Here is a 16,574-nt window from a genome sequence, read left to right on the forward strand (position 1 = left end):
TTTTGGCTATATCTTTGGTTGTACTTACAGTTCCGTGACTAAAATGATTTCTTTTTGAAACTCAAATGCTGACTCTAGTTGAAGAAGCTTTTTATGTTGCAACCGATTCATAATGTTGATTTCTTCTTTGACTTTATCCTTGTCTGAATGCTTTATACATCTCACAATTTTGGCCGCTCTGGGTTGTCCCAGATCCAAATTGTATGCCCTGGAAAAAAATTCAGCATGAATTGCAAACTTTCAAAAAAAAACTGAATTGAGAATCAACCAAAAAACTGAATGTTTTATCTGAGAATTAATAGCTAGTAATTTAATGTTGACAAAATATTATAGAAAAAGTATATATATTTATGCGAACCCATTAAAAAGATTTCGAAGCATGTTATTTCTAGTAAATGTACATTCGTTCAAGTAGCGCGGAAGTCTTATCTGATGGACGACTGTGAACATTATTTTGTTTTATTTAATACCTTCCTTAGATGTCAAAATCACCATCTAAGCAGGCTAAGGGCAAATCCGTATTTTTTTCGGTGTGGGGAGGGGGTTACACAAAAATAAATTTTGCAAAACGCATCAAAAATTTGTTTATACGCATTTTTGTAACTTTTTACGAATCAGATTTTTTTTCGTGGAGGGGGGGGGTCAAACTCGATAACACCCCCCGGGATACGGCTTTGAAGAAGGATTATCAATGTATTTTCCGTAAATGTGTTGATCACAATATGATTTATAAAAAAAATAGATTTTTCGTTTGAATTAATTTCCCTCTATATCAAATTTCACAGGTTTTGTTTCCAACATGATCAACAGTAATATTAACGTACCAAGAAAAGTGACAATGAATCTGATTGCTCAAATTGGTTAAACAGAAACTTATGCAACCATATAAAAGTTCAGAAGGTAGGAATTCTAGGAATTCTAGAATTTCCTAGAATTCTGCATTTCGGAGTTCCTAGTAGGAATTCTACGTCTCGAAATTCTAGAAACTGTAACTTTCCCGATTGATGTAGCGAAAGATTCCGGAGTTTTTTTTATCTGATGTTTGAACTATATTTAACAATAATGGCTATTCCAAAATTTTTATCGGATGTATTTGGGGAAAAAGGGGCGTCGGGAGGGGTCATCTCGGAAGTCTAGAAACTGTAAATTAGTAATAGGTTTTTGTAAAGTAAAGTAACTTAGTAATAGTAATAGTCTAGAAACTGAAACGGTAATAGGAAAAATTCGGGACGACTGGCGGCTCTTCGTGGATGACCTGGGTACCTCTGGTGGCCCAAGGGGATCTAAGATCTTAGGTAAGGTCAACCATATGAAAGTTCAGAAGGTAGAAAAAATGGGAAATTCAACTTTTAATGAAAACAACCTTTAATGCAGTTATTATCTGTTTTTCTGGGAGTAGCAGGGAACTAAACTAATAAAAGAAACGTTGATGAAAATCGGCGAAAAGAAGCAACAAAGCCCCTAACAGCTTAAAAAAGTGTAGCTTTCCTTTTAGAGTGGAGTTGTCTTTGGAAGTGACAGATTGCTAGTGTTCAAATTTTAACGAACGTAAAGTGCTGTCAACTTTAACTGAATAGTTTTATCATTTATTTTCATGGTTTAAAGTGGCAACACTGACAAAAAATAATTCTGCCATTAACACCTCTTAATTCTGAAACAGCGAAAGGAGGAATCTTCGAAAACCAGGGTTTTCTCGTATGAATAGACCCAAAATGGGGCAGAGGGCAAAAAACGTTTTTACTTTGATGTCCTAGGTACTTTAAGTTATTGATAGCACATCAATGAGAAAAGAAGATATTTATTGTGTTCTTTCTCAAAATCTTTGTTTTTGTGATTGCTACTTCCAAAGTTGGTTATTCTACACATGATTTTCTTACACCTTTTTTCTATCCTTAGGTATCGACCTTTAATCGACTATATTTTAAAACACTCTTTTTTAAGTAATCAATTTATTGAAACAAAATAAATACATGTAAATAGGCTCCATTCGTTAGTATGAATGAGCTTGTAGTCATGGAAGACAGAAGATTTGAAAATAACAAAAAATTGGACCCCGAAGAAACGACAAAAATAAAATATGTTTGCTTTCTTAATTATATAAGAAGAAGAGAACACATGAACAATGAAATATATTACCCTAAATAAAAAAAAACCTTATTTAAGTTTTATATTCAAAAGGTAAAAAAATTTAATTTCATTTTTTTTTAATTATTAAAGAGACAAATAATTTAACTTAACTCTTATAAATTATCAGAAACTGAAAAAAATAGAAGTAAACACATTGGTAAAGTCACATTACAGTGAGTTTGATCGTGGTATGGATACCAACCAGTTTAAGAGAGAGAAAGAGAAATAATTCATTAAACAAGATAACGCTTCCATGATCTTTCAACAATCATCGGGGAAACCCATTGGGTTGTATATGATGGTTGTTTCCATCCTTATAATCTACTAACATATATTCACACTTCACTTATAAATCAAAATCACGAAAAAAAAAAAAAAAAAAAAGAAGCAAACCAGTAGTGATACATGAACTTTTAACTATTAGCGCACACTAATAAACAATATCGTCGATAGACCATAAACGACGCGGTAACGAATTACTAGCGAGACATATTTAAATCAATCTAAATCATTTACAACTTCCCAGAAGGTAACATTTCAACCCACTCTTGAATCGGCTAACATTATCTGTCACCTTTATACCCTCAATTAGTGAATTCCACAGCTGTGGTCCTGCAAAACGCGGAAATAAAGATACGCGTTGAGTACTCCGAGCCTCAAACACCATCCCTGACGAATGCCTAGTTTCATAACAATGATAAAACGAATTAGACTTAAAAATTCCCAAAAGCACTTCAAACATTGATAAACAAAAATAGCTAGTTGATAATCTATTAACTTAGAAACATTTAGAATTTTTATTTTTGTGTAGCAACTGAAAGTACTATTTTCAAATCTCACATAATCTCCTAAGACACGAAAAACTTAGTTTTGTAAAATTTGGACTTTTTTAAAATTTGACACAAAAGAACTAGTCCACAGCAAACAACCATAATGTAGATACGGCCTAATGAGAGAATGATAGAGAATCGCTAGAATTCTTGGCGGGACCTCATTCCTCGGCCTTCTTATAAGACCCTGTCCTCTTGCCACTTTTGCTGCCACTGCATCACAGTGTAATTTCCAACTCCAATTGCAATCAAGATAAAAACCTAAATATTTTACACTAAAAGTTTGTTTTAAGAATTCACCATTCAGACATATTTTATTATATAGAATAACGGGAGTACCGATTCTACATAAATTCATGAGATTCGTCTTAAAAACATTAACAGATAGACAGCCACACCTCGTAAAACATGCCAGTTCATTTAGGGCCTTATTTGCCTTTTCAATCAAAAGATTTTTGCAAGATTATTTTTCTGTAGGCAAAGTGTCATCAGCAAAGGACGTGATTAACGTCCCAGGAATACAAAAACACCTGGTATCTACATAAATTAGGTAAAGTAGGGGCCCAAGCACCGAACCTTGTGGAACTCCGCAATGGACTCTATAACTTCGTGATTTGCAGCCATCAACATTCACTCTAAGTGTTCTCCCTCCAAGATAAAACTCAAACCAATTCAAAGATACATGCTGAACACCTAAACAGTAAATTTAGCCATCTGCTTAATTAGCCATCAATTAGTTAGTAAAATAGCTTCGATAAAACAAAAATTTTCGTACCTTTTACTTGTACCGTAGACTTAAAAATCAGTCAAACTGTCCTTAGTAATGTGTCAAGCTGAACAAAACTGAATTGAACAATAAACCTCACTTTAATGCACTTTTAAGCGAATCTCACTTTAATGCATATATTCTTCACCCATTAATTTCCTCGATCCAAAATCCTATTTGAATTATTTCGCAATCACTTACTGAACTTGTTGTGCAATCTGATTAAGCTCAAAGTTAAAACTTCTTTTGTGACCTTCCAGTTCAAAGCCTGAATGAATACTGAATACTTAAAGCCTATTACAGAAAAAAAATTGATGAACTAAAAATGAAATACTTAAGAATGACATTTTGTTTGAAATGAAGCAAATTACATACCTGTGTACAACCCCGAATCGACCTTTTCCGAGCTCGTCGTGTATCGAATATCTTTCCGCGAAGAACATGCCAGGTTCACACGTGACAAATCGATACGAAAAAGGACAGTCGCCGTCATCTACAAATAGAAGAAAATGAATTAAGTCTACTGAAAAATAAATTGTACTTATATAAATAAACACATCCAACCATTAGAGAGGGTAGGGGGGATATTTCCTGTGGTTTTGATCCCTAAAAGATTCTACACCATGGATCATAATTACAGCGATAGCTGTCACCTAGTAAAGAGCGAGCCATGGACTATAGTAAGTGCAAAATAATTGTCATTAAAAGCTGATTCAGGTGTGATAACAGTTATTTCAATTAACCGTACAAGTAAGATTTTATCCCGAAAAAAAAAATAAAAAGAATTTCGAAAAAGAGCCTGAAAGACTTGAAAATGTCGCCAGACCAAAATATAAATGAAATGGAATTCGGTTTTCCAATGGTGCTACCCCGTTGGAATTGCCATTGTCGAAAACCACTTGCAGGAAAATTAAAACCCCTCTCCGTGAACAACAAGGAAAATCCCTTTTCCGCATGGACAGCACTGACGTATCTCTTTATTCCTTCTTATCTTTTTCTTCTTCGTCGCTAGTAAAGCACTGGAATATTTTAAAGGGCTGTATAAGGGCTCATTTAAAAGCTATTTTTATATCTAAGTGTTTTGCATAACTTCACTTGATGACGCCATCATAAAGTGCCATAGGGCACCCAAAAGTGACACTTTGGGTGCCATCTTTAAAGTGGAAAGGCTAGGAAATAGGAAAGGGTACTGCAGCAAGGCCATATCCAGGGGGGGTAGGGGGATTTGAACCCCTCTCCGAAATGTTTGTTTGGCTCGTAAAAACGTAACAAAAATGGATATAAACAAATTGTGTATGCGTTTTTGGTTTTTTTGGTGTAGCCCCCCCCCCCCCAAAAAAATATCTTTGAGTAACCATCCCCCCCCCCTGCGAAACAAAAAAACCTGGGTACGGCCTTGTACTGCAGTATAGTGAGTACGGCAGCACCCACCGATGGGTCTGTAATCTATGACGCCCACAACAGCGGGATGAAACCACCCGCTTTTCTCTGTCTGATTTTGTGTGTGACTGTCAGACATTAAATAAAAAAACAAGTATTTTCAACCGAAAGTAAGGAGCGACATTACAACTTAAAACGAACAGAAATTATTCCGTATATGAAAGGGGTTGTCCCCTCCTGAACGCCTCGCTCTTTACGTTAAAGTTCTTTTTTTTAAATAAAGTTGTGAGACAGAGTCAAACTTTAGCGTAAAGAGCAAGGCGTTGAGAAGGGGACAGCCCCTTTCATATACGGAATAATTTCTGTTTGTTTTAAGTTTTAATGTTGGTCCTTACTTTCAGTTTAAAAAAAAACTTTTTTTTATTTAAATTTCTGAACGTTTGAATTAATACAGCTTTGATTTTGGCCTACCGCACATGAATAATTAAAACGAAATTTGCATTTTTTTTTTTTTTTTTTTTTTTGGCTAAATAGCTTTCTCGAAATTTTGATCTAACGTAACTTACGAATTAACTTACGTACCGAACTTTTATATTTGTATATTATTATTGCGTTTATTAGGGGATTCACCCCCTAGTCAATGCCTCGCTCTTTACACTAAAGTTCAAATTTTATTCAATTCTTTAAAATGACCCCTTAATCACAAAGGCCGTTAGTTAGAATAGATAGCTCTGATGAAAGTACAAAAAAAAACTTGACCGTAAAGAGCGAAGTAATGACTGGGGGCGAACTTCACCATATACAATTTCTGTTCGTTTTAAGTTTTGATGTTGCTCCTTATTTCAGTTGAAGTTTTTTTTATTTCTGATAATTTTTTTAAAAATGCTGGGAAATCCGGCACCCCCTTCATAGCAATGTCCCTTCCCCCATGAAAACTTCTTCCGTGGAAAGATTATACCACGTCACTCCCAGCCCCCCCCCCCCTCAAATACAAGAAAAAATCCCCCCTGAAAACTTCTGTATACTTCCCAATAAACAATACTATATGTAAACATTGGGCAAAGTTCATAACTTGTAGACCTTCGCTTGGGGACTGTGGGGTATTAAGTTAACTTCAAAGAGAGGTATTGTATTTTTAGACCATGCTGAACAAAATGGCTAGCTAAAAATTTTGATCAGGTGACTTTGGGACAAAATTGAGCGTGGGAGGGGGCCTAGTTGCCCTCCATTTTGTGGTCACTTAAAAAGGGCACTAGAACTTTTAATTTCCGTTCGAATGAGTCCTTCCGCGACATTCCAGGACCACTGGGTCGATACCATCACCCCTGGAAAAAAAAACAAAAAAACAAAAAACAAATTAACACGCATCCGTGATCTTTCTTCTGGTAAAAAATACAAAATTCCACATTTTTGCAGATAGGAGCTTGAAAATTCTATAGTAGGACTCCCTGATACGCTGAATCTGATGGTGTGATTTTTATTAAAGTTCTATGGTGTTTAGGGGGCCCCGCTTTTCTCGAAAATGAGTCTCAGGCGCGTAACTTTTGATGGGCGAGACAAAACTTGATGAAACTTATATATTTGAAATCAGCATAAAAATCTCATTCTTTTTATGTATCTATTGGTATCAAAATTTCGCTTTTTAGAGTTTCGGTTACTATTGAGCCGGGTCGCTCTTTACTTACAGTTCCAATTAATTTTTTTCAATATCAAGGGGGGAGAAGTTTCAAAATGACTGCATCATTCACTGAATTCACCTGAAGCATCTTTCATAAACTTTTGCGGCACCATGGCACCAAGCACTTTGTTGGGGCTTTAATAACCCTTGAACAGTTCTCAGATTATTTGCTCGATAACATTTTGGCCCTGTTTAAGCCAAAATAAATTTTTTTTTTCAGGCCAAAATACTAGAATGTTTTGTGTTAAAAAAAAATTTTTATGTTTTGTAACTGTTTCATGTTTTGTCACTTAAAAAATTTCACATTTTGCCTATTTTCACTAATTTAGCCTTTTTATACAAGTTCAATTTCTTAGCACAATTTCCATCAAGACTGAACCCCTTTTTGGAGGTTTCACTTCTTAGTTTTAAAATTATGCACATTTTCATGTGCTAATACTTTTTGAGTAGGAACTTTAAAATTAATACATTTACACAGAATCCACGTAAACAATGGATTTTGCTGTTACATATATAATTTGTTTTTATTTAATTTGTTTAATAAAAATTTGTTTTTTTTTAGTTTTGTTTTCTACTGATTATGGTCACTCTTAAGTTACAGTTTGTTATTGAATTGTTTGATCCAAGGTTCTCCTAATATGAGAGATGCTAATGCTCTCCCCTTCAAACCCCAAGTTTATATTCAAGTTTAATGTTCTTATGGCAATACTTTGAGAATGATATTTATCTCTGAAAAACATGCACCAATCCAAATATTTAGTGGGGAGGGGTTGATGTGTCACAAAATGAATTACAAGTTCATCAATTTCACGCTTTTCAAAGTGAGTTCTTTTGACAAATATTTTTCATAGAGATGTTTCCCATGGACGCCGGCAGGGGGTCAGAGGGAATTACATCTACGCCCTATGAGAGACAAGAATTCATCAAAAATATATTTAATTAGTAAAATGAAAAATACTCTTATTTAAATTGAGATAAGATATTTATTTCAAAAAACGTCTGTCACAAGCCCCGAAGGGCCGAATTCACATTTCGGAGTCATAAAACCCAAAAATAAAAATCATAAAAAAACACAAAAACTAAAAAAACTGGCAAACCAATGCCAAAAAACAACTATGTCCGAATGGCAAAATCATTCGTTAGTCAACAAAAAAAAATTAAGCGGTAATAGGTCAGAATCTGAAAAAGGTTAAAACAAAAAAAGAGTAAAATAAAATCAAGGTTAAAAAGGTTTAAAAGATAATATATAAAAGCGAGGAGGAAAAAAAAAAAAAAATCAAACGAACAAAAAACTTGGGTATCACCAAAGAGAGAAAAAAAACGAAAACTAGCGGTTTATTTTATCCTTTATAAAGGGTATAAAGGTTTTTTCGTACCTGGAGGTAAATTGCGACAAAAACAAAGCTCCTGGTATCACTTAACCCCTCTAGTGAGAATTTCTTAGTGTCGTTCATGCCCTCTCCCCTCTTATCTGCCATTTTTGCCATTAAGCATAAGAAATTAATCTCTTAGTTGAATAGTTTTTTTAACTGAAAGTAAGGAACGACGTTAAAACTTAAAACGAACAGAAATTATTCCGTATATGAAAGGGGCAGTCCCCTCCTCAACGCCTCGCTCTTTACGCTTAAGTTTTTTATTGTTTAAAAAAAATAAGAGTTGTGAGAAAGTCAAACTTTAGCGAACTGTTTGATGGGGTAATTTTATCGCACAAAAGCAATTTTGTAGTTTGGCCCATTCTATGTGTCTATGGCTACTTATTAAGCCCTAATATGTGAGAATGCCTATAACGCTGACGGATCCACAAGATTTTCACTCTCCTCCCAACCCCCAAGAGTTTTTCTGGTGCCCTCATTCCGTTTTTCTCTTTTTTATTACTTTTTTTAAAAATAAACTTGTGAATTTGGTTCATTATTGGTACCCTTGTCACATTACCCCCCACAAGAAAATAAATTGTCACAACAAATATACGATATATATATATATATATATATATATATATATATATATATATATATATATATATATATATATATATATATATATATATATATATATGTATATACTGCAGCTTTACTATAAATATACTGCAGTTTTGCATAACTATGTCTACAAGCTTCTTATAGGATTAAATATAAAAAAAAAGTTTTTTTTTTAAACTGAAAGTAAGGAGCGACATTAAAACTTAAAACGAACAGAAATCACTCTGTATATGAAAGGGGCTGTCCCCTCCTCAATGCCTCGCTCTTTACGCTAAAGTTTTTCATTGTTTTAATAAAAATAAAGTGGTGAGAAAGATTCAAACTTTAGCGTAAAGAACGAGGTGTTGAGGAGGGGACAGCCCCTTTCATATACGGAATAATTTCTGTTTGTTTTAAGTTTTAATTTTGCTCCTTACTTTCAGTTTAAAAAAACACGTTTTTTTATTTAATTTCTGAACGTTTTTGAATAAATGCAGGTTTTGATTTTGGCTCACCGTACATGAATAACTAAACCAAAATTTGCATATCAATTTTACTTTTTTTTTTTTGGCTACATTGTTTCCTCGAAAATTGTTTAATTTTATTTACGAACATTTTTATTAGTAATTAATTAAATAAACTTTTTCCGCAAAATAAGTTTCTGAAATAAAAGTATAGAACTCCATTAAAAAAAATGAGCAAAAATCAAATCAAATAATCTACCAAGCGTGAAACTACCACAAATGAGCATCGATAAATAAATGAAACCCAAATGAACAGAAATTACAATAAATAACCGAGTCAAACTCAAAACGAGCAGAAATTAACATAAATTGGGCTCAAAACCCCTATGCCTTCCCAAGGCCAGAACATAATTTGCACTTTACTGAAAAAATGTAAATGTTTTTACTTTTATAACTTTAATAAATCAAATAATATTAACATTTTGATTACTAAATATCAGTATATCTATATTAAACTGACAATGCACATTCATTGTCATCGAAAAAAGCTTTATCTAACAGTTAGTGGTAACGAACTGTAAGTAAGGAGCGACCCGGCTGAATGGTAACCGAATCTCTAAAAAACAGAATTTTGGTACCAATAGATACATCAAAAGAATCAGATTTTAATTCTGATTTCAGAAATATAAGTTTCATTGAGTTTAATTTTACCCATCAAAAGCTACGCGCCTGAGAAAATGTGGTTGATTTTTGAAAGAGGGGGGAAACATCCCCTACAAGTGAAAGGATTTTAATGAAAATCACACCGTCAGATTCAGCCTATCAAAAAACCCAATTACATAGGTTTCAAGCTCATATCTGCAAAAATCTGCAACTTTGTATTTTTTGCCAGAAAAAAAATATACGAATATTGAACTTCGTTACGTAAGTTAATTTGTAAATTACGTCAGAACCAAATTTAGAGACAGCCATTTAGTAAAACAAACGTAAAATTTTTATGCAAATTTTGTTTAATTATTCAATGACGGTGAACAAAAATAAAAGCTGTATTAACTAAAAACGACCAGAAATTAAATAAAAAAAACAAGTTTTTTAAACTGAAAGTAAGGAGCGACATTAAAACTTAAAACGAACAGAAATTATTCCGCATATGAAAGGGGCTGTCCCCTCCTACACGCCTCGCTCTTTACGCTAAAGTTGGACTCTGTCTCACACCTTTATTTTTTAAAACAATAAAAAACTTTAGCGTAAAGAGCGAGGCGTTGTGGAGGGGACAGTCCCTTTCATATACGGAATAATTTCTGTTCGTTTTAAGTTTTATTGTCGCTCCTTACTTACAGTTTAAAAAACTTGTTTTTTTTATTTAATAGCAATAAGAAGCGAGCTATCATCCTGTGGCACCAGTATTTCAAGCTTAACACAAAAATTTATTACGGCTCAAGGTGAGTCAACTTAATTAAACGAAGCCTTAAAATAATACTCAATTGTTTCGTATGGACTAGGTGCATCTCTAGGAGCGCATGCGCCACCTCACAGCATTACTGCCCCTCACCGCCTCTGAACCTGGAAAGATTAATGTAAATTTTTTTGATAATTTTAAATTGATTGACAATCTCAGAGTTTTCTGTCGATAGCTTTTTCTCCCTCTTTTGGTTCAAAATTGTATGTTTTGCGCCACAAAATAGCAGAAAACATCACTTTGCTGTGTCTAAATATTTTGCTACTTAAAAAGAACTGTTAATTTTCATTCGAATGAGCATTTTTTTTTTATTTCCTGCAACTATTGCTTCGATACAATGATCGATACGATACGATACGTATCGATTGATACGATACGAAACGATACGAAAAAAATAAACAAATAGACACGGTTTTTAAGTCATTCTTCTTGGGGGGGGGGGGAATACAACATTTAAAATTCTGTAGATAGGAGCTAGAAACCTCTGCAAGAGAGTTCTCTAATAGGCTGGTTGTGTTTTCTCCTTCTTCAAAAGTCAGGCTAATTTTCTCGGGCTTGAAAATTTTGGCGGGTAATCTTAAATTTAATCGTTTTTAAGTGTTTAGAATCACTATAAAAAGCCGATTCTTTTTATGTATATGCTACTATCGTAGATAAAGTTTTGGCTACTGTTAGAACGGGTCACTTCTTACTTACAGTTGGCCACCAGGAAGTCATTGAAAATGGTAATAAAATCGCATACATAAGTGAAAAACTTCAAATTCTAAGATAGCTGATTTTCTCATTGGCCTATTTATTCGGAGCAGGGGCAGATCCAGGGTTTTTTAGGGGGGGGCGCAAAATAGGTTGGATCCGATAAACTTGCGTTATGAGCAAGTTTAATTACCGCAAACTTGAGTTAATTAAGTAAATTATACTACTTTAGACTACGCTAGGGGGCGCCCCCCTGGATCCGCCACTGATTCGGAGTTTTGTTCGTGAAACAGGGCTTCAGACTGAGTGATTGATGGAATTTTTTGTCATGTTACTGTATATTCTTTTAAACCACCCCTTCCTCTGCTTATAGTCCCATCCAGAACGAGGTTCACCAGATACGTAAAAGCAGTGATAATACTGGGCGAAGATCTAGAGGCAAATATCTTGAATGTACCTGGGACGGTGACTTATTTTAAAAGCGATAATTAAAAGTAAACACGGTTTCGTATCAATAAACCAATTTGTATAATAACAAATGAAAAGACTCACGTGCTTTCCAAGTTGAATTTTCCCTTTTCAATTAATATTTTGATTTCCCAACATGGAAAATGGTTTACAATTAATTAATTCAATTCAATTTTCAACCGTTCAAAAAACGGTTTACAATTAAACGAAAAGGTTTACAATTAACGGCCCCCTTATACGGTCGAAACACCTAAAGGCACGTCATTACTCATCTATTACCTTGCTATGATACCTCGTTATGATATTAGATACGAAATGGAGACTTACATTCTTCCTCGGATACATTCTTCCTTTTCAACCGTTCAAAAAACGGTTTACAATTAAGCGAAAAGGTTTACAATTAACGGCCCCCTTATAGGGTCGACACACCTAAAGGCACGTCATTACTCATCTATTACCTTGCTATGATACCTCGTTATGATATTAGATACGAAATGGAGACTTACATTCTTCCTCGGATATGACACTAATTGTACTGATTTTCCTTTGAGGTGGACCTTGTTCAAGGCAAACCAAATCAGTCTCAAGAGATGGATCACCTTCACCGTGTTTATTGACAGCTTTGACTCTGAACTGGTAAAAATTTCGGGGTCGGAGATCAGTGACCTTGTATGACGTTGAATTACACCTAAAATTGAAGTAGACATTTCAGAAGCAAAAGTTTGAAACAAACTTCTTTCGAACGAAGAGGAGTTCCTGTCGTACAAAATTTTCTTTGGAGCAAGTTGCAGAATCTAACATTTCATCTAATACTGCCATCTGAGATTCCATCCAGAGCTACATCCACCACCATCTAATATTTAAATGGTCTGGATTTTATTCAATATGGTTGAAATGCTCAAGCTACTAAATATATATCAATTCAGTATCCATTTAATGCTAGAGGTAAAACAAAATTAAATCGAAGAACTCAAGTGTGAGGTTCTACGTAAAATACCATTACAATACCATACGGTAAGATACTTTTTTATTATTATTTTATTTAGTTTTTTCTTTATTATAAATGGCATTGACTTTTTATTGTATTTCATTTGATTATACAAAACATTTATTTTCTTGTTAGTCTTTTTTATGAATATGTTTGTGGTGTAATTGAAATCTTCGTTTACACCGTTTATGGTGTAAATGAAAATCAACAATCGCGTCATTACAAGTTATTTGCAACGCAGATTAGTACAACAAAAGTATGGTTAGAGAAAGAAAATTGGATATTTAATAAAAAAAACATGTCCGGCATGTGAATACTAGATAGAATCACTTTTTTTCGTTTTTTTTAGCGGGATAGATTTAATTAGATGATCATATGATCAGATGATCAATTAGCTTTGAATGAGCTGTAGCGTAAATTCAAAACTGACATTCTTCATATAATTTTGATAATCAGCATAAAATCATCAAAAATGTTGAACTTGTAGAAAATTATATCTGTACTTTATGAATTTGAGTACTTTTGGATATCTATACTTTAAGAATTTGTCATGATTAGTTTACCTATAAAAGATAATTTTTCACAAGACTTGAGAGCTTTTATACTACTTTAAGGGGAAAAAACAGTAGGTTTTAATTTATAACTGGAGAAGTCAGTTTATTCTTCAGAAAACTTGTAAAATTAAAAATTTTGAAAGATCAGCTTAACCTCCTTTGAACGTGTTTCTTTGCTATATCTCGGTATATTCTTACAGTTTATTCTAAGATATTCTTTACTTATTTGTATCGATAAAATTGAACAGCTTTTTTATATCTGGCAGCCTTGAAAACATACCTGGCAACAGTGCTCCAACAGTTTTCATATTCCTCTCTGGTTTCAACAATATAATCTGTAACAGCAGATCCACCATCGTAAATAGATCCATACCATGACAGCGTTGCCGAACCGTTTCCGACTTCATTTACATTTGGCGCACCACCAGGAGGTTCGGGAGGCCCTGAAAAAACCTTGCTATGTAACAAGAGAAATCACTTAATAGGTTGAACCAGAATTAAAAATTGGTTAATCGAAACATAATAAAAACAACGACTAAGAAATAATCATTGTCATTTTATTGCAGAAGCCATGTATAATATATTGTTGATCAAACTTCATTTTTATTTTTAGAACTCTTTTTTTTCATATTTATGAGACCGTTACAACTGTTTTATTTGCCTAGTTTAAAAACGGTAAATTATACTCAAAAGACAAAATTAGCTTGGATCAGGTCAGTATAATGTATGGCTACAAGAGGGCATTAACATGTCACTGTAATCAACCACAATTAGAAACAAAACTGGGTAAATCAAAGGTAGATTTGAATATTCATCTGAAGTGTTATATACTTTTTTAATTTCATATTTTCACATTTAGGCAAAAAATACATTGACACTGGAGAGGAAGTATAGGAAAAAACTCGAGAAAGCAGGGGAAATAAAAAATAAGAAAACGGGGTTTGAACCCCTCCCGCCCTCCAAAAGATAAGAAAATTGTCCGACTCGTAAAAACGTAACAAAAATGCATATAAACAAATTTTTGACGCGTTTTTCAAGTTTTTTTTTATTGTAACCCCCTGACAAAAGCCAAAAAACTGGGCCAAATGAAAAGCAGGAGCCGTCAAGTAGAATTGAAAAAAGGTCACAAGGAAAAATTCAGAAAGAAGCAGCGACTTCTATATATATATATATATATATATATATATATATATATATATATATATATATATATATATATATATATATATATATATATATATATATATATATATATATATATATATATATATATATATATATATATATATATATATATATATATATATATATATATATATATATATATATATATATATATATATATATATATATATATATATATATATATATATATATATATATATATATATATATATATATATATATATATATATATATATATATATATATATATATATATACTAAGCTTCATGGCTTGTTGATTTCAAGCACAAGGGGACGAGAAAGCAGTGCCACACGTGCAGCGCAATTGCAAAGTGCAGCGCAATAATAGAAATTTGTTTTTCGTTCTTTTAGACACGACCTTGACAGTACATCTGAAACTTATTTAATGAAAAAGAGTTTAAAATAAAAAAAAATATAAAAAAAACACGAAAAACAGTACTTTTAGACATGAATATTATTTCCAACCAATGTCCTAACTCCACACGAATTTCAGGTAGGAACTTCTCTACAAACATTAAGGATTTAAGAAAATCATTAGAAATACCCCTCAAAAGAGAATATTGGTTCATAGAAACATTGGATCACTCCCTCTCTTTTCTACCCTTTCTACAAAAGTATCACAGTATTGCAGTACGGTTCATTTGCGGCCCTAATTGTTCTGCATTTAACTTTTAAAACTTTAAAATCGTTATTACCTTCCACATTGACAGAAGAGAAGCGACATTCGGATCCAAATCCATTTGCAGCCACAACTATATATTTCCCGCAATCGTTTTCATCTGCAGCTAATACCCTCAGCTGACTGAACCCATTATCTGTTTCAATTTGTACACGGTCATCATCTTCCAAGACCTTGCCCTAAATCGAAAAATTCGTAGTAATAGAACTTACAATATGATTATACATACAGGTTACAAAACTGTGCCCACTTGACATAAATTTCGAAACAATTCCGAAAATTTCCATTAATGATTAACATTCCAGGTGCTTTTTTGGTATACTTCTAGATTAAACAGAATTGCAAGACCTAGGCTTTTTCTACTGAGAAAAGAATTTTGGGTTCTTTTATTTCTTTTCGCAACCCTGAAATATCATTTGCGTTTATTTATTTTTTTAGTATTTTTAGTAAGTATTGTTAAAAAAATTGTTTTTATTGTTTGTAGTATGTATTAGCAAAAAACTCTTTAAGTTATAGTTATTATAAGAGCATTTGAGCCGATTTTTCTTCCTATGTTTAGAACCTTTACCTGTTTACATTTTTTCTACAAAAATTTGTCAAAAGCAGCAAGAAAGTGTAGATGACGTTGAGTTATTAAATGGTAAATAACTACTCTTTTTTGCCAGACTTTTTAAAAATTAAATTTTCAAAAATTAGAAAAAAGCAGAATAAAGCTTAACAATGACTTCGAAAAGACAGAAAAATTCAAAATTGTTCAAATAACATTTATTTAGGGATTTTAGTTTGTTCACTAATGTATTTTAAAATTATTATATTCCTCGTAAGCCAACTTTTGATAAATTATTGTTCCCTTCTAGTGACATTTTTTGCTCATATCAAAATAGTAACAGGGAAAGTTCAGTTGATCCTAGTAAGTCGTTTTGTGATATGTATGAGAAACATTTGCAGAGGTGGTTTTAGCGGAGGGACAAAGGGGACACTTGCCCCAGGCGCAGAATTTTAGGGCGCAAAAATTCAGATTAATAATCTGACGGTTATAGTCAATTTTTTAATTTTTTAATTTATTTTTATGAAAATAAAGTATAGGACACAGTTAATACAATAAAATAATTAATTAAATTAAAAATATATTTTAACTATTAGATAATTTAAATAATACATTAAAAATTAATTAAAAATACATTATTGATTAGTAAATAAATTTAAAATAATTTGGTACATAAATGAAAATTCGGCCTGAAAATTTTGCCTGAAAATTCTGTGGAAGACAAAGGGGGCCGCTAATCAAGATTTTGCCCTGGGTGAAACAACCGCCACTGTGTAT

The 16,574-nt window shown here is 32.8% G+C and overlaps 1 protein-coding gene across 1 annotated transcript in view; it reads right to left on the bottom strand.

The window, feature by feature from the left end:
• The window catches only part of LOC148947627 (myosin light chain kinase, smooth muscle-like), a 335,162-nt gene that overhangs the window by 20,169 nt on the left and 298,419 nt on the right, over positions 1-16,574 (bottom strand). The window contains exons 28-32 of the mRNA XM_089095960.1: positions 15,267-15,429; positions 13,646-13,808; positions 12,330-12,511; positions 4,099-4,216; positions 29-208 (exon numbers count right to left, since the gene is read on the bottom strand). Coding sequence (XP_088952086.1) covers positions 29-208; positions 4,099-4,216; positions 12,330-12,511; positions 13,646-13,808; positions 15,267-15,429 — 806 coding nt within the window. The remainder of the gene's footprint in view (positions 1-28; positions 209-4,098; positions 4,217-12,329; positions 12,512-13,645; positions 13,809-15,266; positions 15,430-16,574) is intronic.

The sequence above is a fragment of the Artemia sp. Qi Xiang Cuo genome, chromosome 10 (genome assembly GCF_049724085.1).
Source record: "Artemia sp. Qi Xiang Cuo chromosome 10, ASM4972408v1, whole genome shotgun sequence".
Taxonomy (NCBI): Eukaryota; Metazoa; Arthropoda; class Branchiopoda; order Anostraca; family Artemiidae; genus Artemia; species Artemia sp. Qi Xiang Cuo.